This window comes from Ciconia boyciana, chromosome 21 (assembly GCF_034638445.1).
Source record: "Ciconia boyciana chromosome 21, ASM3463844v1, whole genome shotgun sequence".
Lineage (NCBI taxonomy): Eukaryota > Metazoa > Chordata > Aves > Ciconiiformes > Ciconiidae > Ciconia > Ciconia boyciana.
In genome coordinates, this window is record NC_132954.1 from 4,780,005 (window position 1) to 4,807,500 (window position 27,496).

At 44.9% G+C, this 27,496-nt stretch overlaps 1 protein-coding gene and 1 long non-coding RNA gene across 17 annotated transcripts in view; both read right to left on the bottom strand.

Annotated features, from left to right (window-relative positions):
- Positions 1-10,625: 10,625 nt before the first annotated feature.
- On the bottom strand, positions 10,626-13,058 carry LOC140662236 (uncharacterized). The gene is made up of 3 exons (XR_012046020.1): positions 12,921-13,058; positions 12,276-12,417; positions 10,626-10,734 (listed from the first exon to the last, which is right to left on the bottom strand). It is a non-coding gene; the product is annotated as an uncharacterized lncRNA (long non-coding RNA).
- Positions 13,059-16,268: 3,210 nt separating this feature from the next.
- SRRM1 (serine and arginine repetitive matrix 1) overlaps positions 16,269-27,496 on the bottom strand; it is an 18,814-nt gene continuing 7,586 nt past the window's right edge. For 6 of the 16 annotated variants that reach the window (XM_072884982.1, XM_072884992.1, XM_072884991.1 and 3 more), the window contains 12 exons: positions 27,257-27,457; positions 26,576-26,779; positions 25,885-26,004; positions 24,084-24,355; positions 23,859-23,939; positions 23,432-23,518; positions 22,615-22,759; positions 20,291-20,395; positions 19,516-19,977; positions 18,422-18,608; positions 17,471-17,665; positions 16,269-17,252 (listed from right to left, as the gene is read on the bottom strand). In XM_072884982.1, the coding sequence (XP_072741083.1) occupies positions 17,148-17,252; positions 17,471-17,665; positions 18,422-18,608; positions 19,516-19,977; positions 20,291-20,395; positions 22,615-22,759; positions 23,432-23,518; positions 23,859-23,939; positions 24,084-24,355; positions 25,885-26,004; positions 26,576-26,779; positions 27,257-27,457 (2,164 nt within the window). In that variant the 3' untranslated portion in view covers positions 16,269-17,147. Of the gene's footprint in view, positions 17,253-17,470; positions 17,666-18,421; positions 18,609-19,515; positions 19,978-20,290; positions 20,396-22,331; positions 22,350-22,614; positions 22,760-23,431; positions 23,519-23,858; positions 23,940-24,083; positions 24,356-24,933; positions 24,972-25,884; positions 26,005-26,575; positions 26,780-27,256; positions 27,458-27,496 lie in introns of those variants that run through there. The other 10 variants (XM_072884984.1, XM_072884983.1, XM_072884986.1 and 7 more) reach the window with 10 other exon arrangements.

Below are 27,496 nucleotides of genomic sequence, written 5' to 3' on the forward strand. Positions count from 1 at the left end.
TGGTTTAAAAATACCAGCATTCTCATTCCCATGCTAATTCGGGTTCCTGGGCTTGTCTGCAGGCTGGGATGCTGCAAAGTCTTTCCCTGGAGACTTGAAGCGGAAGAGCAGTGACCGCAGGCCCAGAGACCACGTGTCGCAGATGCTCTGCTGCAATGGTCCCCTTTAGCAAAGTAACCCCATAAGCTCCAATTTCCTTAAGGCTCCCATCCAGACACCAAGCGCAATTTTGGGCTCCATCCATCACCTGCCACCTATTTTGTTATGCTGCTATTGCTCATTCACGTTTTATTACCCCGGTGTTGAGCAGTGTTTGTTTTTGAAGCTGATCGGAGGGTGTTAGCCCGCCAGATTTCCAGGGAGTGCGGGGGAAATCAAACTTCTGCTTGTGTCAGACTGTTTGCAGTTTGCTATAACTCCCAACCAGCTGTCCCTAGATAGCTCATTTTCATCCGGGGCGGATGCCAAATTTTAGCATTAACTGCAGGCTCCCAGAGCTGGTCCCACAAAGCGCTTAAGTGAGCAGCTGAGGACACGCAGCGCTGCGTGGAACCGGACCCAGAGTTAACATCTGACACTGGTGAAAAATACAGTGGAAAACAGCTCTCTGCTGTGGGTTGAGGCAGAATTACAGGAGCAGAGGACGCATCCCCTATCATTATGTGGGAAGTTGACTTCATCCCACAATTTCTGGGTCACACCTCTTTTGCACGGTCCAAGTGAATGCTCCTCCAAGCACCGAGGTTGGAGGACTAAATGTTTCTAGGAAATGTTAATCAAGAACTTTTAGTGGCAGTAATTGCAGCTTGGAGTCATTTAACAATCAATGTACTTTCCATGCAATAGCGTGCTTTTTTTCTGGTTACTGGCATATGGTCCTTACCCCAGGGAGCTGGACGGTAATTAATGCATTTTGTGGTTAAATGTTTGGACTCGGCATCTCACGGCGCCCGAGGAGAAGGGAGGTGGACAAAGCAGGCATTGTCTGCAGGTTTCCCTGGGCTGCCTTAGGTCCCCTACATTGAGGCACGGTGGGGGCAGGTTTACGGGAATGCTGACACAGGCAGAGTTTTCACCTCGCTTCTTTTAGCATCGCTGAAACACTGGGAAAGTTAAAGTGCTTGGCATCTCCCCGCGTTTGGAGGTGATATCCAAGGAGGGGAAAAGGAAAGTTGGCTCTCCGGACCACATATACAACAGCAGTAATTGAATGCCTGACTCTCCTCTTTCAGCGTGAGGCTGTTGCCATGCCTCTTGTCGCCTCTCCATGTATTTCTCACTGCCCTACTTTTAAAATTCAGCTATCGGCCTTTTCTCTACCGTGAGTATCAGGGAACAAAGATTTCAGCTTCACCCTTTTGTAGAAAGGGATCTGGAAAGGACCGGGAGGTTCGAGCCTCAGCTAAGCGTGAAGGAAGCTGGAGCCAAGTCTGGGCGCTGGAAAACCTCCCGGGACACATCCCTGCAGCGGCACTGCACAGACACACACACACACACCAGGACACCTGGAGTTTCTTCAAGAAAATCCCAAAATCTATTGCAGTTCTGGTTTTAAAAGTTATTTGGGGAAGAAAAAAAAAAGACACAGTTTCCTCTGCCTGCTGAACTAAAATCTGTATTTCCCCACCCTTCTGTATAGAAGTTGCCTGAAGGTAAATAAATTAAGGCCATGGGGTGTTTTCTTTTAAGGTTAGTCTCTGGGTGATTCAAAGAGCTGGACTGATAGCGTGATTTGGTTAAAGAAAAAAACACTATGCAACCTGCTTCTCTTAAAATAAAAATACAAAGTTTGCCTGGCTTTGGTTGATGAAGTGGTTAAATCAGCCACAGTACCCTGAAGCACAGCAATCAGCTGCCACCACCTCGGTTTCCTGCTGAATTTCTATCATCTGAAAAGCCTGAAAGTTGCGGGTAGCTGGGGACTCCTCTAATGAACTCTTTCCATTATATCCCAGCAGCTCCCAGCTGGGTTTCAACACTGCGGACTGGCTTCTGTCATGAAGCTTAAATGGAAGAAATGCTGTTTGATGTGGCTTTTTAATGGTCTGCAAGTCCTGCAGAAGACCCCGGGGGAAGGTGTGGTATCGAAAGCCAGCGCGCAGCACCGGCAGCCGCTCCTGTCCTGTGTGCTCCATTGTGTGTGAGCAGAGTGGAAGCACCAGCCCCTTCCCCATCTTTCATCAACCCGCAAACAGCATCTGCAGAGGATCAGTCCAATTAAAGTAATGACACCGAGCCAGTGTATTTTCTCTCTGGGGTGCAGGCTAACATCAGAGAAGAAAAAAAAAAGAACCCAAATCCAACACCACAACCTCTTTATTCCCAGGCTTGCTTGATCCAAAACCATGCTATCAGTGTAGGCACCTGAAAATCCATCCCAATTTATTGCAAGACTCTCGCCTTTAAAAATACAAACCACTGTACGTGTTTTCTTTGCAGTAAAGATACTGCTGATGTTCTTTGCTCCACAGCAAAGCTTCAGGCATGGGAGAAACCCTTGCAGGAGAGAAGGGGGTTACTTTTTGCTCACGAGCGGCTGCCAAACATGCACAGCCGATGAAGGTGTGTGGTGCTACCCCACACCGGGGCTCGGAGCCAGCAAGGGGAGGGAGAGGACAAAGCAAACAGCTCATTCGAGGCCCCAGCAAGGACCCCAGCTCATTTCACTGCGATACATGCTAAGGCTCAACTTGCACCCAGGGTCTGAAATCTCTTTATTTCCATATCTGCACACTTGGAATGAAATGGGCCCCTGCCCCGCCCTGGCAGAGTCTTCTACTGACCTGGCAGTTGCTGGTGTGTCAGCAGCGATCACAGTCAGCTTGCTTCAGAAGGGCCATCAAAACAAAATAATTCAATTAATTCCTTCTCCTAGGGGCTGGATGAGGTTAAGTGATTTGCTCCAGGATCACCTGCAGAGCAGCAGATCATTCAGCAGTGCAGGTATAAGCTAGTCAGCATCTGAAGTTTTACAACTCTGCTAGCTCCCAGGGCCGTTTCCACTTCTAGCCGTAACAACGAGCATCGTCCCTCCAGGCTCGGTCTCCCTTTCCTTCCCGGGTGCCGATGCCCAGTCCCGTTCTGCTGCCCCTGAACACCAACCCAAGCCCATTCTCAGCACAACGCCGCTGACCTCGGCAGCGCCTTTGCTCACCTGGCGTTTAAGATGGTCCAAATGGAGCTACACCAGGGAGTCGGTGCTGGGCTTGGTGTAGTCCTGGCGTGGGTGGCCAGGACACGGCATGGAAGATATGGTCAGTGCCAGACCCTCACGCAGGAGGGAGGATTTTCCACCTCCCCCTCACTGCTCTGAGCACTTACCTGTTCCCAGTGCTATCACGTGCAAGAGGGAGGCAGGTCCCTGCTCCAGCCCAGGCGGAGATGTGTCCCCATCACTCTTATCCTGCCCCAGGTAAAGGAAAACATCAGTGCCCTCCTCTTCCCCCTGCTAGGAGCCTCAAAACTGAACGTAGCACCGGGGTAAACACCCTCACGCCGCAGGCACAAAAGCCCTTCGTGGTGCAATGCCATTTTGGCAGCCGCCTCTCCCCATCTTTTCCCCAGGCAGCAGTCTCTGGCTGTTCCCGCAGCGCTAAGCCTTGAACATCAGACAAGTGCCCTCTAAATCCCTCGGCAGATTAGGCAGCTATCAGAAGCAGTGAGGAACCCAAATTGTCTTCCTGGGTGCATGCACCCCTCAAGGCCTGGCAGGCAGCAAGATGACTACTTAATTGTCTTTTATCAGGTAAGGACAGCGGGATTACTGGAGCCCAGCAAAGGGCTGCTCCGGGGCTATAAATCCCAGCCAAAGGCTACGGTAACAGGGGCAGTGCTGCATATGGGGTGAGGACTCCCGGGGAGCACCAGGCTTGATCCCCGAGTGCTTAGAGATGCTTTGTCACAGACCCAACGCAGCCGCAGCCGCGGGGAGAGCAGAGCGTCCCGGCCCGGCTGCTGGTGCTCCTCCTTGGGTGCCGTCAAAGGTGCTATGCCCCGAGGCGATGCGTGGGCGTTGCTCATGGGGTAATGGGACACAGCAACCCATGCTGCCAAGCAGTGAGAGTACGGGGAGGCTCAGACGGCGGTGCTAATTGCTGTCTGGCCCTGGTTTAATGCAGGAACAGGAGTCCCTTGCAGGTTGCTGCTCTCCCAGCTGGGCCCCACACCTCCCCGGCGGCGGGACCTCCTGTTGATGGGGTGGAGCTGTGCACCACAAAGGAGGCATCCGAATTCCCGCGGGCTTTCCAGGCGGTTCTTTGGGCAAAGTCCACATCTAAGATTAATTACATTCATCACAAGGAAGAAAGCAGACACCCATCACAGAGCCAACCTGCTCCGGACTAATGGCGTAAATGCCGATCTGACTCAAGCGGTAACATGATGAATGTGAATTTTATTTCCTCCTATCTGAGTCACGGTGGAAGGAGCCAGATTTTTTTCAAAGGACTCAAGAAAGAAAAGGAAACGTGGTCAGGACAAGAAGCCAAGATCTCGCAGTTCTACCAGGACTTAGAAATAATCTTTTTGATATAATTATTTGTATTGCAGCAGCACGTATAGTGCTGGCAGCTCTCTCAACACAGCGATACAAACTCCTCCGCCAACTTTAAACCTTGCAGCCTGAGGAGGCACAGCGGTGCCAAGGGAATGATGTCTCAAAACCCCAATATGCCCACAGCAGGACGGAGACCTGAATTTAAACCTCCTGAGTCACAGCTTAAAAACTCACAGAAGCAGCTGCGGTCCTCGTTGAAGCTACTTTTGCCCTGCAGACAGGGAGAACAACAATCCTGCGGGGCAGAACCAGAGCAAAGATTTCCCAAATCTCCCCATTACAGAGCCAGTTATCTGCAGCACACGCTCTACCTGCTCAGGCTGAAATTCTGGTATTTCTGAACACCGGGTATTTGATTTTGCAATTTTAATAATCACCTCTTTAGCCCAGTTGTTTTTCTGTGTCACGATCACTATAAGACACTCTTCCAGCCCCTACTAAGTTATGAAAAGAGTCATTTAGAGCCAAAAGTTTGGGCACAAAACCGGGGTGGATATTTGAGGGCTGCAGCCATCCCTCTGCCCACAGCCCAGCCCAGCCCAAGGGCTGCCCAAGTCCACCCAGGCTCCCCACAGCATCCCTCTGAGCACCAACGCTACCGAGATTTTCCCCTTTTAAATCCTTTGCATCTGTCCCGGCCATGAATCGCAGTGTTTTTAAGCAATCTGCATCACTTCCCTGGCTGCTCACCACAGAGAGGTGAGCAACGGGACTGAAACGGAGCTGCGCATGGCAGCGGGCAAGCATTGCCACCAAGGTGGTTAAAACGTGGTGGTTTTCTACAGCCGTCCTAATTAGATGCACAAGAGGTTTCTATAATTCAGGTTTCTTTTACTGATTTAACACTTAACTCCGGGTAAGCAAATGAGCAATTAGCAGGGCTGCATCTGTGATGTCATTTAAATTCAAATGACACCCTGGCTGCTCATTAATAGTGGGGATGTGCAGTTTGAGACAATAAACCCAAATCCTCTCTTGGCAGCAGGCAAAAATCCCACTCTCCACACACCCCTTCTCCCAGGAGGACGGGGCCGTGCATCCAGCCGCGTCGGGCTGGCTTTAGGGGACTCACCCCCGGGGCAGATGGGTTTAGGGCTCCCTGAACATCCTGGCACCCCCCCCCTGCTTTGTACGGGAAGGTCTCTGCTGCATCCGCCCTGTGCCACACCATCTGCCTTGGCATTACGCTGCTAATCCACTCGTCATGTCAGAAGACGCCTTGCTTTGCATCGATGGGCACGATCTGGGGGAAAATTCAATGTGCACAACTGCTCGGGCTTCAGCCCAGCAGGGCAAGTCCCTATTTCTAGCACAGCAAACCTACTCAAGGTTTGATTACATCCAGACCCACTTAAATCCTCCCTCTCGGCACTCCCAAAGAGGCCCATCCCCATCCCACCGAGGACAAGGCTCCAAGGGGTTATGTTACGTCCTTGCCAGCTGGGAGCACAGCTCCATCTCAGCTCCTACACGCCATGGAAAGCCGGAGCAGCAAGCCCACCCCGAGGCTGGGTGGTGGCAGCTCACCCGTCCTTGGTCCCAGCACCCAAGGTCCAACACATGGCACGTCACCATGGAGGCCACCACGGCTGGTGCTGGGGAACTCCGCTCCTTGCTTTTTGCATCCTCCACGTCTCCATCTCTGGGGAGCGTGCGGGCAGGGAGCCGAGGGTGGCTGCCATGGGGACACTGACGGGCCACGGTGGCAACGCGCAGCCCAGAGGCCACCGTGGGAGGAGCTGGAGAAGGGGCTGGTGCCACCTGGGCTCCGCAGGCAAATCCCCACCTGCAATCGGCCAAGATAAACCGGCGCTGCTGGTTGTATCCAAACACCGCCTCGGTTCCTCCTTGATATGGAGGAGGGCCCACACAGCACCATGCCAGGATCCGGCTGCCTGCTCACACAGCTGGAAAACCGGTGTCCAGCACAGGCAGAAGTGGGGTCCCAGAGCCCCCCCGGAACTCCTGCCGCACCAGCTGCATCCCTGGAAAATCAGCCACCATGGCAAAGCACGAGGGAAACATTACTGCAGACAAATCAGGTTGATGTGGACAGGGACTTCAGAGCATTTTTTTCTTCCTTTGGGGGCCTCACTTCCAGCAATAGATGCTATTTTTTTATTTTATTTTTTTTTACAAAAATCAAAAGGTTTGATAGCAGGTGGGTGTAACACACCCACAGCAAAACAGAGCCATGGCCATCGCAGTGGGTGTGGGAAGGAGCAGGGGGGACCTGGACCTTTTATAACCCAGAGAGCAGTCATTCACCTTTGGGGCAGGATAGCGCAGCAGGGCGTGGGGCAGGAGCACCGGGGCTCAGAAGATGCAGGACTCTGCATCGTTGGCTCGTCCCGGGAATCTCCCACCGCAGCCTTTCAACACGCAGCATCGTTACAGCTTACCCAAAAAGCTAGGGAGCTGGAGGCTCTTCCCCGGTGGAGCCAGGCGGCCGCAGGGCTCACAATAGCAGCATTCAGAGCCGTGGTCCTGCCGCAGCGGCGCGGGGAAGGTCCCGATGGCGCCAGCACAGCGCTGGTGCCAAAGCAAGGCCAAGCCAGGCAAAGGGAGCTGCAAAGGACCACAGCGATGGCCGGGAGCTGCAGCGACTCCGGCCAGCCCAAGCCTGTCCTGCACGCACGGCCCATTGCCGCATGATTTTTTTGGGGGGGTGAATGGCACAGCCAGGAGGGTATTTCTTTAGCCATTTGCTTTTATCCCAGTAACTGTAAATCTTCATTCCTCTCTTCTGTTTCCCCCCCCCAGTCTGAACTTCATCCAGGTTTGGGATCTGGCCACAGGGGACCCCAGCACCAGGCGCCTCGGGGGGCTTTAGGAAGAGCGTTACACGAGTAAACGCATCCCAAAGCCCGCGATATTCCTGCCATGGTACTCACGGGTACTGCTCCTTGGCCTCACCTCAGCAAAGTCACCTCTTTAACTGCCAAAAGAGGCTCAGGTATCAGAAAATGATGTTAATCACATGAGCATCGCTGAGCATTTTATCAATATGAATCTTCATTACACCACCAGAGACTGCTAAACCCACTGTGCTGATCGGGAAACTAAGGCAGGAGGGAGGGATCCCATGCGTTGTCTGGCTTTACACAGTGAGTCAGCATCCCCAGCTCAGCACCAACCTCATCTCCCTCCTCCTCCTCCTCCCCCGGTGAAAAACACCCAGAAAAGGACCTCGAGCAGTAAATTAGATTAACATTTGCTGCAGTGTCTCCACGCTGCCACGCAGGCAGCAGAAGGCGCTGAACGCTGTGCTGAGGGCAGGGAGGAAGGAAGCAGCAGCTGGAGAAGGGCCAGGTCCCCGCTGGCAACGCAGCCAACCTTGAGACAAGGTGCTCTGTGCACGCAGCGTAATTTGGGCGAGTGATGTAGCAAAGCCTTGTAGCTGGAGAGCATCGCTTTCAGCTCGGGCCGACGGCTGGAGCAACCCCGTCAGCCAATCCAGAGCAGTAAGGAGACGCTGGGGTGACTTAGCTCATAGGATGCTCCGGCTGAAATAGTGCGATCGCCCTCGGGAGGGTGAAAGGCTTTTTTTCAGCAGTGAGATTTATCCTGCGGTGGCCCCGGGAACCCACAGACCACTGACATGAGCCCTGCGCCCGTAGAGATGGTCTCCTCCTGAGTAATGCCCCATTCTCCCTCAAAACACGCGAATTACTCCTGTTTCACACGACTGCCTTCACTTATCTCTGTCCTGCATAACAGTGAGGTGTCCACTTTCCTGTCTGGAAAGAAGAGTTGAAGCTGAAAGAGGAGTCTGCCTCCTCCCGAAGCTGTGAGAACAGCTCTCTTTGTCCTCCTGCATAAATAATACAAGGATTCATTCACATGCTTGTAATAGATTAAAAAATAAATAAATAAGAAAGAGCTCAATTTTGTTTTGCCAATCATGCACTTAATGTAATTTTCCCTTCTTGTCCCCTTGCGTCGGTGCACGCGGACTCGCAAAGATTTTAATAAGCTGGAAAGCAGCCAAACCATTTCTGTCTCATTAGAAAAAATATATCATCACACTGACAAAGGTAATTTTTTCACATCAGTAGTCAAATCCACTCGCTGAATTAAAATCCAGCTGACAGAGAGACTATCAATTTTTAATGGAAGCTTCCCCCCTCCTGGAGAGGGGAAGCATGTGGGTGTTATACACAAAAGGGATCGAAATTTTTCGCAACCGCTCTGCTGGCTTCAGTTTCATTTGAAGCACGTAACCAATTATTTTTAAAACCTGCATGAGGAATTACAAAAAGCCACTGCCCCCGCCCAGGCAAATACCCTTCCATGAGCTTTCCACGCAGCGCCAAGAGCCCAGGCACAGCCTGTCCCACCAGGGACATTCACTTCTTCCACTGCACGTGCCGGGTCAGGGCACGGGCACCGGGAAAGCAGCCGAGGTTTGTGCTCCTGGGGACGGCCCGGGGTGGGACACGGCATCAGCACAGGTCAAGGGTGGGGAGAAAACTCAAAGGAAGGTCTGGCCGAGCAGATAAGTGATGCATGTGCTTTTGTGAGTCTGGCCGCATGAGCTGAAACTTGTCTCCCGGGTCCATCCCCGAGCTGACGTCGGCAGCCAAAACTCCATTTATTTCAGTGTAGCCATGACAATTTACACAAGCTGCAGCTCTGCCCCTGGATTTAACACAAAGCTTTTGCGGAGGAATTGAACAATTCTTCCCCCCCCCAGAGTCACTTTCCCAAGATAGCCGTTTTCTGTGTTTTCTTTTAAGTAAAACAGAAGGATTCAGAGCTTCCCAGGCTGGCGATTCAGAACATCACCCAGCATAGCTCCCACCCCTGCCCGGGATTAGCAGACACAGCTCACGTGCACGGGACCAGCCCTATTCCTCTCCCGCAGCTGGAAAGAGCAACCTGAGCACTCAAGTATCTGTTCGACAACATCATTCTCCATTTCTCCGCAAGCACCTCCCACACCCCGGATTTATTACCTTAATGCAACGACAAGATCTGTCTCCAAAGGGGTTGCGTCACACGCCTGTATCGCTGTCAGGTGCCGGTGCCGCAGCCCTCGTGGCCATGCCACCAGCTCCTGCTCGCTCCCGTCTCATCTCCCTTCTCCCGCGCGATGACTGTTGTTCACAACACGCACAGCTGTGCTGAAGGCCGCGCACAAAGGCGGCATTGATTTCGTGAGCGACAGCTACCTACGGCGCTCTGCCCGAGGGGCAACTGCATCCTGCCTTTGTATAGGAGGAAGGACGCAGCCGGACCCCACATCCCTTCTGCTGTTTAACTCGTTACATCGTGCATCGCAGCGTGCCCTGGCTGGGGAAACAGATGTGAGAGTTAAAAATTATTCCTGTCTCCCCGCTCCAGGGCTGTGCAGCCTCCCCTGGTCCCTGCTCGTGGCCCGGAGGTCAAGTCCTGCACCACCGGCTGCTGCGGGCGTTCACCGTGCGAACCCCAAGGGATTGATCCCGAGTGAGAAAAACCACCGTTCTTGAGGAATCTGCCACAATGTGAACTCCAAACATAATTAATTTGCAATTAAAACACCTTGCACTAAACGCTCAGAATCATCCCCCAACTCTGCGGCAAATCCTCTCCCCGAGCCAGCGGGGAGCCGTGCTCCCAGCACTGACACCGGTCCCAGTTTGGGAACCGGGGCGTTCTTTCCTGCAGTGCTGATTTTTGGGGTCACCCAAAAAAAAAAAATCTTCAGCAGAAAACAAAAGCAAAACATTGCTGAACAAACGGGCACGTATGGCACAAGGTGGCTGCTGTCACCGTGAGTCACTGTGCCCTCTAATCCCAGTTTCACCCAGCCAGATTAGGACGTCAAATGCTGACTCACCGGCCCCGGGAGTCACGTCCCCTTATAAAATACGACACTCCCAGCTAAAGAAGCATTTTCACAGCATTTCCCCTCCCCGGGACAGTGGGGCTGGCTCCGTGCAATACCTGTTTGCTGCTTGGGCACAGCCCTCTCTCAGCTATACAAGACACCAGCAAGCCTCATCGGAAACACATTGCAGCTCATGTTTTTAAGTGAAAGACTGGGGTGGGGGGCAAGAGAAAAAAAAAAAAAAAAGGCACAAACCTCCTTTCCAGTAGTACTTTTAGCTCCGTGACAAACTGGCTGTGATCCTTCTCCCTTAAGCAACAGCTTTCGGTTCATCCCCAGCCTGGTGAACTACAGGCAAACCCGCCTGCAGATGAGAAGTGAAGATATAAAACTTAATTAACTGGCTCCACTGTACGCTGGGCCAGAGCTGGCTTTGCTAGTCCACAGTTAGAAATTACCCTAATGGCCTAGGCTGTCTCCATCTCATCTGCTATCTCGCCTCCAACAGCGGCCAGCACATTTCCTACAGCAGCAGCCACGAAGACATCAGCAGGCCGAGAGCTCCTGGCTTTATCTTGCTCCAGAAGGGAGGGGGGGTCCCCAATGTTTCTTATTAGCCTGCTTGAATTAATTTAAATCACTAATTTTAATCCTAGTTTAAATTAGCAGACGGGAAGCATCTTTTCAACTAATCAGTTTTATCCTATTTTGCATTTGTAGTTTCATTTTTAAGGCAGGCAATCGGTATAACCTTTAAGCGTGTGATGTACGCTTCTACAGTCTCTTGACTCTGAATTTGAGGCTATTTTTTGTAAACTTGATACACCATCCCTGCACACTTTTAAGCTGTTACCACACATAGTTAACATACACGTGTTCAGATCTCGTTAAATACATCCTTTTCTTTTTTTTTTTTTTACTACAGCAACAATTTTTACTCATTATTTTGCCAAATGGCCTTTAGGTGAAAGTTAATTAAAACAAAAGAGACATGAGAACATTTTTTTTCAGTTGTTTTGCAATGACTGATGATTTTAACAGCCATTTGCCTCTTCAAAAGCTGAACAATTGAACAATTCCCACGCTACTTTGGTAGGTTTGTGGACAAGCTCAGTCCGGCTGCTTCTTCACCGCCCGGAATTAAATCTGTTTGAGGAATTTTGCTTTTTGTCTTGCTGTTCTTTCCAAGTTTAAGACAGCACAAAGCACACCTCTTCCTTCAACACATGCAGAGCTTAGAACAGTTTAGGTAAAGTTTGGTGTATTTTCTATGTTTTTCCTCGGAAAAACGTTTACTGCTCTGCCACGCTATGCATCTGTTCTTCATTAATGGTCATCAACAGCCAATGCTTTAGTGAACAGGGCAAGGGAGGCCAGCACTATTTCCTTTTCACATCGTGAAGAAATTAAACTTTCTCTTAGTGAAGAGCCACCCCTACTTAAAGACTATTTTACAATGTTAATAATGCTTTTCTCCCACCAAAACACCCAAATCTTGGGGTGTTTGGGCCACGGGCTCAAGTTCTGCACCAACGTTCTTAAAAATAAGGCTTCGTGCCTGTCTTCTAGTGTACTTTTCCGAAAGTTTCTACGCTGAGTAACTTTTCAATACGTAATGATAAATTAGACTTTAACAGATATAATTTTGAACGGTGATTCTTCTCAAAACAGGTTTAAATCTCATTTTGATTTAGATGGCAGAATCCAGTTACAGAGGTGGTTTTTCCCCCCCCGCGCAGTCCTGCCCTCCTGCTCCCAGCCCCACCTGGTGAAAGGCGCTTGCAAGCGCATCCTGCCCTGGCGAAGAGGAGCAGCTCCTGCCTCTGCTTCCTCAAGGATAACCCAAAAGGCATAGCCCTGCAATAACCACAGCTTGCATTTAAGGCAAAAACCCAAAATACTTGCCTTTAAAGGTAAAACACACGGATCCCCTAAGCTGAGTCCCTCTTCTCGTAAGCATCTTCAGCTGCTAAAAATGTATTCAGCACACACGGCGTCCGAGTTACCCCCAGAACTCGCCGCTTGTGTCAGCTCCCTTCACCCGACCCTGCAAAACAGCCAAATGCCTTACTGATAAATCTACAGTGAAGAATTGAGGACCACCCCTCTGAACAAAGTCAGATCGCCTCCAGCTGCGTGTTCTTCTACTGTTTTAAGGTCAATTAAATCAAATCCCACTCTTCCCAGCCATCTTCCCAGTGCTTAAATCCACACACAGAACTGGGCGTATCAAGAACTTACCCACGTATTTGCATGCTGATTGCCTACAGGAAACCAAGGAAGCAAACAGAAATTATCACAAGCGGACCATAAGGTTTTTAAGCATGATGGACGTTAGCTAAGCTTCACTCTTACTAGAAGGAAATGCTACGAAGCTAGAACTAAACCTGAACAAGAGAAAACATAAGTCAAACTGCTTCTTTCAACCTAAACCTAGCTTGTAACAAAGACAGGGTTACAAGATAAACAGGTTATGTATGTTGGGCATTCAAGAGTGTCATACAGCAGGAACGAGGCAATATTCTTGCTTCACTTTAAGCAGCTGACTACCTGATTTCTGAGAGAGAAAGAGCCCGGGTACAAGTCACTGTTACAGGACATCATCTGCCGCCAGCTGCCAGGGTGGGGAACGATCTCCATCTTCTCGCTTCATGCCGTAGCTGAATGGTCTTGAGCAGTTACGACCTCTTTGAACTCATTCTAGGAGAGCTGAAGCAAGAAGTTCAAAAGTCAAACTGTTGATTAAAGTCTGAAAATACACAACTGCCTACACCATTGTTCTCAGATTTAATAATCTTTTTATTGTCCTTAAAGAGATCTACTACTTTCACGGCAATTTTTTATGATTACTGAGACTTGATCAAGAGAAACAAACCATTCCACTGGAAAGGTCTGTGAATGTGACATGGGAAGAAAAAAGATTTGTACAAGAGGGAAACCAAGTCGCTATTCAGCAAAGTGAAGGAAGCCGGGAAGCCACGTGGGAAGGTAACGCTGAAGGAGCGGCAGGAGTGGCCTGCCAGAGCCTCTGCTACGGTTTTGGACTCCGGCTGAGAAATGAAGCGAGTGTTGTCAGTGCTCTGCCTGCCTTGCTGGATACTTATGTGACATGTAACAACGGATTTTAAGCAGATGATTCAAGGTTTTATGAGCAGATGATCCTATACCAAAACATAACATCATATATGACAGCTGAAGCGAAACTCCATCGAAATACAGTTCAATGCCCTACCAAGTTACTCTTCCAACAGCACTGCTTTTTATACCAAAACACATGTATTAGTAGGTTTGGTGTTTGAGGAAGGAAGCCAGCAGAGTGCAAAAACACACAGGATATTTAGGCTGCTCCCCCGAGTTAATGCACCCCCAACACAGCCTGCACTCAGCCAGTCCTCCAGGTCTGGGCCTCTGCTTAGATTAATTCGTGTCAGACAACACGGAGCTGAGCAAGCACGAGCTTTAATGTGTGAAGTTTTACAGTCACGGCTCTGAGCACAGAACTCCACCTTAGTGCTGTTACTTATCATTCAGATTACATCAGCTTTCAGGGAGTACTAGACGTTTTCCAAACCAGCAGAACAGTCTTTGTCCTGAACGTTAAGGCAATTCATAAATTACTTTGAGTGTGAAACTGCAGTGGTGCAGCTCAGGAAGCTGGCCCACACAGAACTCCCAAGGCAAATTTCCAAAGTCACACAAGTAGAAAAATGGAATAATCCAACACTGAGTTTCTATAAACGTCAAACTATTGCACACACACCTGCTATTGTCCCGTCTGTTGACATAATACATCTTTATTATGAACTAGATGCTGACCTGCCAGTGACTCACTTCATCCTTATGTTGACTCCTATGGACTCATTTGCATCTGAATTATGCAGTCCAATTAAACTTGAATTTTTTTCTTTTTCATAGTTAGATGTAGTTATTCCAGCAAGTCACTTATCTAAACCCACGTACCTGTCATTTCGGGAGGTAGCCTTGATTAACAAGCGAACACACAGGATTAGCAGTTTCAGAATAAAAAGAGCGAGCGAGATTCACGCACCAGAGGTTCTGCCATGTTGCACAAGGCATCCTACACGGTTACTCCCTGAACTATAGCAGCACGACTACAAACAAAAAGGTTGAGAAACAGAGGTAAGAGGTTAACCAAGAAGATCGAGCGGTGGACAGATCAGACAAGTTTGGGTTTGGATGACGGGATCTCAATTACCGAGAATCGGGAGAGGAATTCAGTGATGCAAGTCAAGAGTTCACCAGGACAAAGTTTTGCAGCAGACACAAACGCTACAGGCTGTCATCCCAGGGGAGTGCTGTGGTACTAAAAAGTATCTATGCAACGGTATTTAGAGCAGCAAGAACCAGTGTAATAGCTCATGAGAAGACAAGAGAAGGCTTGCTATCACTGGACTGGTCTTTAAATGCAGTGTTAATGAATGGCTGAGTAGGAAGGAATTAAAACATTAAACTAAACACAATTTAGAAGTTACATTCTTCTTAAAGAGTGTATTTAATTGCTCTTTTTAAACCTAAACCATGCTTTATGGATAGATGTTAAAATCAGAGAAGGAAGGAGCACCTAACAACAGAAACTCCAAAGGACAGAAAAGGCCTTCCTTCATGACCTGTCCAAAATCAACAGCAAAGTCCTTTATCAGAGTGCAGTCCAGGAAGCAGGAGATTAAAAATAGATATGAGGGAAGATAAGCACTCAGTGACTCAGGTACTGAATATATTTAAAGATCTTCTATTAGTCCTAAGATTAAAAGGCACACAGAGGTCACAAAACCCAGATGAAAGCAAGATTCAGATTATAAAGAACGAAGCATTAACTCCTTGTGAAGACTGCACACGTATGGTCTGACCGCACACGCATGGAAAGACCGACTTTCAGAATCTTTTGTGCTGCCAAGGCACATCACGGGGCTGGGGGGGGGGAATGAACGAGGCAAAGAGATTAGCACAATACGTTGCGAGGTTCTGTAGTTTCATAAGCACCAAATTCACTCAGATGTACTTTTTAAAATGTGTTTGTCCAGAAAGTTCTTGGAATTTATTATACACATTTAATAACAGATGATACTCAACATTCAAGTGGTGTTGCACTAAGTTTACAAGCACTTTAGCATACAATGTATACTTATGCTAAAAAACAAAAAGTCAGCATATAAGTGCAGAAGGAAGCTACTTTAAAGATATCCCCTTCCATCCAGTATCTACATAATACCTGTTTTATTTTAAACCCCTACACGATGTCAAGTAAAAAGACTAATCAAATATCTACACTTAATTGTGCACATCACATCTACTTCAGATGCAGGACAAAAATTTTCAAAAGCATGTTCCATTCCTCCTTCCAGAGGAACCTTAGACTTCAGAATTGACTTGATTTCAGAAAGAGAGCTTGAATTTTTTAAAAAATTTGACAGGAGCAATCCAGCAAGTTTCAAATACGATTATGAAAAAGGCAGCGAGCCACCAGGATTCTTCAGATGAGCATTCAAACCAGTGTTTACAGGACTAAAGCTCCTAACTCAGCTAATGCAAACCCGCCATCAATTTTTTGCAGGACCTTGAAACATTTTACTTGCTATGACGAGGAATTTTCACGAGCAAGTATTTTGTTTGTTTTAAGCTTACCCATCCTAACAGAGTGCTGACCAGGTAGACTGTTTCACTCTTGCTTTGCAAGAACACCAATCCAGACATAACAGGAGCATCGCTGAATTAACAAAGGGCTATTTCTGCTACCCCAGGACAGTTAAAAACAAAAGCCCCAATTTTTTGGAAGCCAGCATACTGGATCAAATATTTTTTCCTATCTGTATTCGTTAACCCTGTACAAAAGAAAGCTGATTAGCAAATGTAAATGTTCATATAAAAATAGCCAACATCTGTTTAAATTTAGAAATTTATTTTGTTTAATCCACAAGCTTTATATAGCTTTAGTTAAAAAAACAAAAACAAAAAACAGTGAAAACATGACAATATCCAAAGTTCAGGTTCCTCAAACTTTCAAAGACCACAGCTCTGAAAGTTGCTTATACCATTCAGAAGAACCGTAACGAGACAAGATTTATGAATGGGGCAACGACATCTCACAAACAAAATTTATGTAACTGAAGGAATTTTTCTGGGACTGCTGATCATGGAAACTGCCCTTTAAAAAAAGAACATAAAAATACAAATGAAATTCCAGTGTTCCAAATCAACATGTTACAACAATATAAACCCACAGTGTCCTGGTAAACAACATGCTTTCATTTATGTACCATTCTAAATTGCTATTCTTGATTCGCTTTAATGGAGACTATACAGGCAACAGTAGAAAGCATTAAAATATAGGTACTTCCTTGGTAATTCTGCAGTGGTTTTACTTCTGGGCAAGCTTACAAACCACAAAGGTTAGTAGCATAATGTAAGTGGATACAAAAGAAGTCAAATGAGACCCTCACAAATTATGCTAAAGGCTTTGTTGAATTTCAAAGAAACTAGGGAATTGACGGTCATGTTTAAAACCTTCAAAACAAATTCCTACTGCTTCTAAAAAGTCTCACTCTAAATGCAGTTATGTTGACTGTCAATGAAAGAATGTCACTAGTACACTGTGGACACCTTTTGTAATGTAAATCCATGCCCTTTGTACATGGTGAACCTCAACCTAGCAATTATTACAACAAATGTTATATTCTAAAGCTCAAACACATTTAGCAATTTGAAATTGAATTCTGAGTACAAACCAAATAAAATGTACATTATATCAAAGGATTCGGCCTAGGATGGTGGTGACACTTGCGCCTTCCTCATTGACCTCAGTGCCTTCTCTCGCAGGTGTTTTTCTAGATCATCAAGGTTGTCTTCTGGTTCACTTTCTGTCTCCTTCAAACAAAGATAAAGCATTTCTTCAGATGCTGAAAGCTAAGCCAGGCTGCAGCCCTCCCAACATTGCAAATCATCAAGTAAAATCACGAGACACTAAGTAGCATTTCTGAAGTAAGACCACTGCTTAGACCGTCAAGAGTACTGTGCACATTCACCTCCATCTATTTTCTTATCTTGGACTCTGAAAAAGTAAAGCATGGGTACCCAATTCCTACCTTTTTGGGTTCTGTCTCTGCTTCCTGGTCTTCCTGTGCTGAGGTGGTATCTGCTACAGCCACAGCAGCAGCTGCTGCAGCCGCTGCAGCCTTCTCCTTCTTATGTTTTTTGTGTTTCTTGTGCTTTTTATCCTTTTTATGCTTCTTATCCTTCTTTTTCTTCTTCTTCTTTCCACCCCCTTCTTGATCTGAATTCTGTAACAAACAATTCAACAGATATTACAACTCATTCCTAAGGCTTCAAAATGTTGTTAAAACAAGCCCACAAACATCCTAGGAAATTTGCATGGACTGAGCAACATCCGAAACTCAGTAAACTCAACATCGACTTCAGAACTGGGGGAAAGTCACATTCCCAGCCAACTGACAGAAGCAGTCCTAGAAGACAGATATTGTAACGCACAGCTGTGCTGTGTCTGCGTAAAACAGAACATAACTTGATATGCTGGTCATAGCAATGACAGGCAAGCCTCTTCATAAAAATTAGTACCTCAGGTGGAGTCTAACTCCCTCAAACACTCCTCTGGCAAAGAACGGAAGTGTCCCTAGGAAACACCTCAGGAGAACAGATAAGGATGCCAAACAATCTGTTCTCTTCCTGTTCGGAACAGCCCGAGTTTGCACATAAGACTACTAAGCATAAATGAGACCACCTAACTTTGTAGACCATGAAACTCATGTAGACTCACGAAATGGGAAAGTATTTTCTTTCAGAAGTTACAATTTATACATAACAGCACTATTTTTCAGACTCAGAGATGTTAAGTTTGAACCTCAATTGAAAAATTTATGTTAAATTGTTTTTAAGAAGTTTTTAACTATGAAAAAAATCACTCCAAGGATTTTTTTCTTCCATGTGAATAAGCTTAGAGCTGCTCAGCAGCTAAGTCTTTATGAAAATAACTTGCCATATAACCCAAAACAGTATTGCTTTTATTAGGAAACAAATACCCTTGCAGGTGATGGGCTCTGAGTTGGGCTTTTAGCCTTTTTTGCAGGTGACCAGTTTGCAGAAGGGGAGCGAGAACGAGTAGGAGATGGAGGTCCTTGATGTTTTTTCGGTGCTGGCTCGGGTGATCCTGATGCAGACCGTGATGAAGACACCCGTCTCGCAGATCGTGGACTTGGCGTGGAAGCCCTTAAAAATAGAAGAGCTACACTTAGGTTCGAGTGTTAGAGATATAAGAAACAAAACAAGTAAAAATTAACAAAAAAGCCAGATGAACATATGTGCTTCTAAGTTGGTTAAGCTGCCACTTAAAAAATGATTAGTTACTTTGCTGGCATATGTTACAAAAGGCAAAACAATCTAATACCACCGTGAATCCATAATGCAAAAGGATATTGCAACTTGATAGCTTGTTAAACAATAATACTATTGTTGTTCAGGAATGCTTGCTCCCTTTCGTCTGATATGACTAATTTATAACCACATTAAAAGTCAAGAGAATACCAATGTTATTTTATCATGTGAATTTTACCATGGTTTTTTTACCAATGAAAAAAGTGCAAGACATGACATTCAGTGACATTTTCTTTCTGAATTAATAAGCCAGCACCATACTTTTGACTATCTGCTCGTAAGAGCGGCATCACACTAGAGAAAACTGCTAAAATTCTAAATGTGGGGTTTTTTTCTCTTGGATGACCACTTATGAAATTATTTATGAGCTAATGAAAAGTGTCGGTTGCCTTCTGCAGTTTGCTTTAAAATAAGAGAAAGTTCTTTTTCTTCAAACAAAACTTCTCTCAAACTTATTTTCACCTGCTCAGTCCCAGTGCTTTGTTGTGCTATCAGAAGACCCTTCAAACCCTACGTAAAGCCTCTTTAATGCTTCTCCCCATGATGCACTTTAACAGATGCTTCCAATCTAATAAACTTCCGAAAATCAACGTTATGATGGTGGAAGCTGAACAGAGCCACCAATACTTGAGCAATCTCAAGATATGACAACCATTTTAATGCGATTCCCTAGCTATTCCCGCTGCATTAAAACAGAAAACTCCCTTACAAAACCACCAACAATAAAGATGGATTTTTTTACTTTGTCTTCTTAGGTTCTGGCGTTCTTGACACCCTCCTGATGGGTCTAGCGCTTGGAGATGGAGACTGTCTTCTCTGGGGTGAAGCGGAAGCTCCCCTTCGTGGTGGTGGTGGGCTTGCAGAGGTATGGGAAGCTCTAGGCCGTGGTGAAGGTGAATGCCTTTTGTTTTGTGGTGGAGAACGTGTTTCCCGATTGGACCTACTGGGAGGAGATCCCTTCCTGTGCTTGGAAGATAGGGAAGGTGAACGCCTTTTAGCAGCTGGCGAGCTCCTCTGTCTTGGCGGTGGCGAATGGGAGACTCTGCGTTTTGACTGTGGAGAAGGTGATGCCCTTCGTTTAGGCGGGGGAGGAGGAGAAGTCGTTCTTCTCTTGGGCGGTGGTGAAGGAGAATATCGTCTCTGTATCGGTGGAGAGTATCTCCGCGGAGAAGGTGAGCGCCTGCGTGGGGGTGGTGATGGAGACCTACAAAGAAAACAAATGTTCAGGTGCCACAAAGGCATGTGAATTAGTTACAAGTGTTTTGCAATTCGCCCAAAGAAGGGAAAGAGAATTCCTCTAAAAATTCTTTAAAACTTTATTTAATACCAAACTTCTTCAAATGATATCCAGGCCACATACTTACCACAGAAAATCTCACTAGCAAAACTACATTCTCCTCAGTAAGCTATGAATCAAGGAACTGGTTTCCTCAATCGTGGCATTTCTTTTCACACGTCACAGTTGGAAGTCAACAAACCAAAAGCAACCATTTCATGACAAAAATGCAATACACTACCTTCGACGAGGTAATGAAGGTGACCGCCGCCGCCTAGGAGGAGGGGCAGGTGAAGGAGAGCGTCGCCGCCTGGCTGGTGGGGGCGATGGACTTCTCCTCCTCCTGCTAAAGAGATAAAGGGATTTCTCAGAGAAGTTGCAATTGAGCCACACGATTCTTTTTTGTTCTTCTGCTTTCGCTATACAAAATCATCTTGTTCATGCACTTCAAAATGAAATTCTATTAGAACAACTGATGGAAACAAATATACTCAAGTCTTTCTAAAGAGTGTGAGACAACACAGATTTTACTGTAATTCTCAGAGCCCACCACGGCAGCCATGAGGCAATTTCACGTTCTGCTTAACCTGGTCTATTCACATCTTGGCTAAGCCCAACTCTCTCCCATTTTCTTCTCCTGAAAGCTCGTTTCTGCCACTTCCCTTGCACTGAATCTAGTGATCATCTAATGAGTCAGACCAGCTTACTGATCCACCAGGAGACTAATCCAACAAAAACACCTCTTTGTCGTCATACAGTGACATGATTGCTAGATCCAACACAAGGGAGGACCTGGGAATGCCCAGCTACGTCAGGCAGAACAAAACTGCATTCAGCAGCAGTTTGAAGATGGATCAGATTAAACAGTATGAAACTGTACTCTTGAAAACAGCTTTTATCTATGGATCTGAAACCCAAAGTGACTTATTTCTTGACATGCAGAGAAAAATCAGAGTTGTTGCTAAACTGCAGCTATCTGGATTAAAATTATTCACAAAATGAGCCGTTTCCTGCTCTGCAAGGCTTACAACAGACTTCTGGGATGGGAAATTTTAAACGCACTTTCCTAGAGTTTCAAAGCAGAGGAATATTGGTATTTTGCAAAGTAAAACATTCCTTTTTTAAAAAAGCAATTCAGATAAAATGACTGGATAAAGGAAAAAATGAGAGCAGTGAAAAAGCAAAGCAGCTCATCTACATAAACTGAGATTTTATGTCAAAGACACTGGCTGTTGTTCTCCAAGGCAATAAGTTACACTTTTTATAGTTAAGAGTTTGCTCCAAAAGACAACGTTCTTTTATAATCCAAAAAAATACCAGCCTTCAAATGTCATGGTTGCCCTAATTAAACGTGTATTTACACACTAGGCAGTAGGTGAATTTAGTATGTTGCAAAACAGATTAAGATCTTTTAATTCCAATCTGTTTTACACAGAATTATCTGACAAGATCCATAATGAGAATGGTCAACATTTGTAGAAGTAGTCATACTTAATCTCATCATTATGTATGCTGCAACTATAGTCTAGCTAGGTCTTAATTACAGATTGCTCACAAGGGTCATTATAGCAGATTAATAAACCCATCAAGCACCCAGCTTCCTGCACCTTCCTATATTCCGAGATCAATATAGAGCAAGCAATTTCACAAACAAAAGTGTTAACAGTATTGCCTACATTAAAAAAACAGAGAAAATAAAGTAGGTGTTCACTACTAGTGGTCTACTTGTCCACTACCAGTAGTTCCAAATATCTAATGAATGCAGGAATAAGACTTTTGAAAATTCCAATTATCTGTAACCCAGAACATCAAGATCTTAATCACTTGTTGCATGTCTACGGAAGGGTTTTAGCCACAACATCAACGGCAGCAAGAATACGAAGTAATGCTCACCTACCTTTCAAATCTGCTTATATGGAGTAAGAAAACCCCTGAATAATACAAGCATTCAGTTGTTTTCAGGCTAATAAAATCAATATTACTAGCTGTTACAGGCTTATGAGAATTAACAAATAGCGAACAATGAAGGAGACAGAGCAGGTCTTCCTCTTTTTTTTTTTTTTTTTGCCAGTGAAATGGTCCCAGATCCAACACATTAAGGAACGTATCAGTCTGAATTTCTCTCACCTTACTACTTTGAGTGTGCAAGTCTAAAGGACAAAGGATGGCAAGTACTTATCCATGACAAAATAAATGAGAGCCTGTCTAAATGATTTTCTAGATGTAAATCCTATTTAACAGATTAACTTCTAACCAACCTTTTCATCACTGGCGATTGCCACCTCTTTTCCATTTGCATCCTGATAGCAGTGGAGGAAAAACAAAACAAAACAAATCTATCTGCCATATATTTGACGCAAAAACGAACACATTCAAATAAAGTTCAGAGTAATTCTTACCAAATGAGCATAACAAGAATGCAATCTTGAAACAAGATTGGGCAAACTGGACATGACTTAATTCTGTTGTGTATTTGCTGACAGTTGCATAGCAGACAAACAACATCATCAAGTAAATAGTTAGAAAAAAAAGATGTCAGTTACGTTCAACTTAAGAAGAAATTACCGAGGGGAGGATTCCTTCTGTCGTTTTCGTGGAGACGGTGATGGACTTCGTGAATGTGAATGGCGTCGGCGTCTACCAACTTCCCCATTCTTCACATTGGATCTTTTAGGTCTTTCCTCTTCAGATGAAGACGAAGAACCCGAATCTATAAATGTAGAAGAATCACTCTCTGGAAAATGATTCTCATGACACTGTTAACACACTTACTAATAGGGTCATAACTGCAGTTTAAACTGCAGTACTAACCTCCTCTCCTGCAAAACAAGAAACCTCTATTTAAAAGCAGTTCAACTAAAAATGTTAGTTGAAGTCAAGCGATAAATAAATCAGAGCTGGGTAAAAATATCTGCAGCAACCTAACTCTCCACATAAAATCTGACTAGCCAGGTAATTTCAAAGGTGAACTGCAGTTACTTACAGAAATATTAAGTGGACAAAAAGCTACACCAGACCCAGGTTAATTTACTGATCTCAAGCATACAAGAGCCCAAAATATCAGGAAATAACCTACTGCAACACCAGAGTAAGTAATCCACAGCAAACAATATTTGTGTGTGATGTTAAGAGTTTAAAAGTGCAACTTTTAAAGATGCGAACCAATTAACAAGAGATATACCATAACCTTTAAAAGTTAAACTTTATTCTTTGTGAATAATAATTAAAGTGACTTCATCAGCAGTGGTAAATCTAGAATTACGTTTATAATAGCACTGCAGCGCACATAGCAAATAATTTTCATCAGTATGTGAACTTAATATTAACTACTTCCTGCAAAAGTAAACTGTATCCAGTTTTAGGAAATCTATGCCATCCATACCAGATGAAGACTGTTGATTTTGCCTTCTGTACTGACGCCTCTGTTGAACAGAGTCTGCTGCAGCCATTTTACCTCCTTTATCTTCCTCTGAAAAGGTACATACACGGACAGAATATTTAAACCAAAGATACAAATTTGCCTTATTCAGGCAGAAGCAAAGTCGTATTACAGTAGATCATCAAGCATGCTGCCCCCTCCCCCAAATCTTCAGATAACATTGAAGCTGGAATACATTTTGGCTGAGCTTTTCCCAAGAAAGCTTGGATGGAAGCATTTGAGGCAGTATGAGTGATCATCTTTATACTTCTGAAAACTCTTGCTTTCAATGCCAGTGAAAGGGTTCAGCACTTTACCACTGCCTTTTACTGTCATGCGTCTTTGATTGAAAACCCCACCCAAAACCAGCGTTGAAAAGCGAGAGCTATACCTGATTCAGACAGTTCTGCTTTCCTTGGTTTTGCTGCTGGCGAAGGAGATTCTCTTTTTTCAGTACTCTTATGTTTGGGTGCTAAAAGACAAAGTCAAATAACTCAGTTGCAATTCGTTACATTCTTGCATGCTTTTCTGCTCATACAAACTGTACACAACATCTTTGAGAAAACAAAAGCACAAAATGATAAAGCTGCTGGAATACAAATTTTTATTTGATTACCTGATGCTCTGCTAGGCGAAACAGAGCCACGGCTTTTTCTTGCACGATTAGACTGCTGGGGCGTTGGAGACCTACGTGGTTTTGGAGGTGGACTTGCTGGTGGGGATGGTCTGTGCCTCCGCCTAGGAGGGCTTGCCGAAGGAGAGAGCCTACGTGTTTTACGAGGAGGACTGGATACAGTTCTTTTAGGTGGTTTCTTTGGTGGTGATCGGGAACGTGAGGAGGAGGAGGAAGAGCTACTGCCAGATAAGGATGCTGATGACCGTCTTCTCCTGTAAATCAAATATAACATTAGATTCTGACTAGTCAGCTTAAGAAATGTTTGAGCATGAACACAGAATTGCATTTGTTTGCAAGCACATACAGAGAGCCACATACAACAGCACTTCCAAAACATGGTGGACAGCCTTCAAAACTTGGTTTGTAGAAGAGGAGAGTAACAACCAATCTTTCACAGTTATTTTTAAACTACATAGTGAGCAAAAAATTGTTAGTGTTACCTTTGCTTGCTTTCTGTCAATCTACAGACTACAACTAAGCTTTTCTCCTGGGAGCAATTAGTTTTGTTTGGGCTCTCTAACTTTTGGATGGTTAAGAGAATTCTCCATGTTAGCATATGTGATTTAATGATCTTCAGAACAGATCTGTTTAAGAGTTTAGTGTGCAAGTACGCTAAAAAGTTTTTATACCAGGAGGTAAAAATTTCAGACAACTTAACAACTTAACAATTCAGAATCAATCTATCCATTCTTATGTTTTAGTCCTTCATCTTTACTTTGTAATTTTAAAAAGGTAGGGCCTCTAGAATTCTGCGGCAAAATTTGTGGCAAGTTCTGTTGCAATTGTGTACCTGCAGAATCCACCTTTGGCTGCAGAATTCCTGAGAACCTGGAAAAAAGAAACCCTACCTTGAGTGAGATAAACATTTGTTGAAAAGGAGCTCTTGTACATCTTGCAACATACATGTTTGATACTTTTCACAGTTTTCCCAGTAACTGTGTGAAATGAACATCTTTACAAACTCAGAAAAAAAAAAAAGTAATCACTGTCATAGAAAGGAAGAACTGTTCCTTCCTAAAAAAGAACTACCACCATACACAGGAAGCATCACTTTAATTCTCTTCCTATGAAGAGGATACGAATCTATTCTCTCCCTATGAAGACAAATGTCTATTTTGACATTGCCGTAAGTACATAATATTCTTTGCAAGGCAACTCAGAGCTTTGCTACTAGAACAATTGCTTATGCTGTCAAAAATGTAGCCTCCAACACCAGAGAGCAGACCTTGAAGATTTTTTTAAGTAAAAGAACATGAAGAAACACATTTCAAGTCAAAATTTAATTTTTATTTTAATTTTATGTGATGGAAAATGTAAGTCATAAATAAAAAACTGCCAACAAGTAAAATCCAGTTACTGGTTCTAATTTTTTCCCCAGACAGGAAAAAAAAAAAAAGTATTAAGACTTAAGCAAAAGTCATAAAAGCTGTCATGTCAATCTACACTGGGAGCTATCCAGAACCATTTGAAGACATTACAGTTCTGAAATTGCCAGTTTTCAAAAAGGTGGAATTCTCATCACTATTTCGACTCCAAAGAAATCGTGTCACAGCTACTAGTATGTTCCCCCACAACACACTTATAAAATATGACACTGCAGTTTTCACATCACTCAAATCATGTACCTGACAGCACTACAGTAAGGTAAGGTAATTTTGATAAGGCTCATTCCTCACAACTAATGTTCCCTTCAACTTTCAAAGTTTAACATTTTCAGTTGTCTCAAAAAAGGGAATCTTACCGCCTCACAGGGGATCTGCTTCTTCTGTGTCTGGGTGGGGGAGGCATTCGCCTTGGAGGGCTCCTTCTCCTTGGAGATGGCCGTCGTCTTGGGCTTGGTCGCCTTCTAGGGGAGTAAGACCTGTCACAATCAAAAATTCAAATGAAAAGCAACTATCTAATTTTCAGATTTGAGGAAATTTATCCTCAGGGCGCTGAGTGTAAAGTTTCTTTTCTCCAAGTGCATCACATTCAAGTAACATTTAGATTATGATGCAAAGTGGTACATTCAGACACAATCAGTGCTTTAAAAAGTTTACCAACACCTGTCTACTAAGGAGTAAAATAATCCTAAAAAAAAAAGGGGGGGGGGGGGAGTAATTTACATCATCTTCAGCATCAAACCTATCTCCTAAAAGAAGGCTACACAATTCACACTATCTAACAAATGCCATACTCAGCATTAAGTACCCCTTTCTTTCTCCACTCAGTGTTAGTCACTGTGAGCATCTTCTCATGAATTGATAGGAAGAAAACAACTCCTGAACACATTTATCCATCGAACGCATCTTTCTCATTTGGGCTAAAACATCCCATAGCTCAACATCTCTAACAACATCACTGCTTTAACTGAGAACATTACATTAAGTGGCACCTTCAGAAGAAAATATTCACTTCTCAACCTTCACAATCAAGATAAATTGAAGTCCTACCTTGACCGTGATCTATGACGCCTTCTTGGTCGAGAATGAGATGGAGAACGTGACCGAGATCTTGACCTTGACTTGGACCGAGTTGGGGATCTTTGACGAGTCTTCTCTTTTTCCTTCTCTCTCTCCTTCTTTGAATTACGTTCTGGTGAAGTTTCCTTAGTCTCTGGTACAGGAGGTTCAGGTTTAGGAGCTTTTGGGATATCACTGTTAAAAATAAAGACTTGATTTATAGGCACATACAAAGCATAGCCCCTGGAGTAACATTTTAGAAGCTGCCAAGATATTCCCCTACAATTAACATTCTCCTGCCCATCCTCTGACAAGATGCTAGACATCCCACTCCAAAACTGTGAAAATAATTAGAACATGGTACAACGATTCAAAGAGAAGAAAAATAAACAGGCTATGTGTCAACTTGCTAGAAAACAAGATGACATTGTCAGAAGTGGAAAAGATGACCAGGTCAATGAAACCACAGTGGCAGCTAAGCACTCTGCCTTTAGAATTCTACACAGGAAAAAAAGAAATCTTCCTGAAGATTATGAAATACATTCTTTTGCCATTGCAGGGAGACAGGGAGAAGCAGACATTCCCCCAAGTCAAGCTCCAAACAGTTATTAAGATAATTTCCCTTTCTTAAAAGGCAATATATAGTTCTACACACAAAGTTATCACACTTACCTGTTTGAAGTTGCCTCTTGAACAACAGTCTCCTTTGGTTTCACAGAAGGTTCTGGCTCAGGAGTCGCCTCTTTCTTTTCTGGTGCAGGAGTAGCACTGCGGCTCTTGGTTCTGTGATGAGGGGAGCGAGAATGGCTGCGTTTCCGCTCTCTCCTGACAGGCGACGACCTCCTTCGAGGGGAAGGAGACCTTGACTTACGTCTAGGAAAAAGTAGTGCCATTTAATAGCATGACATAAGG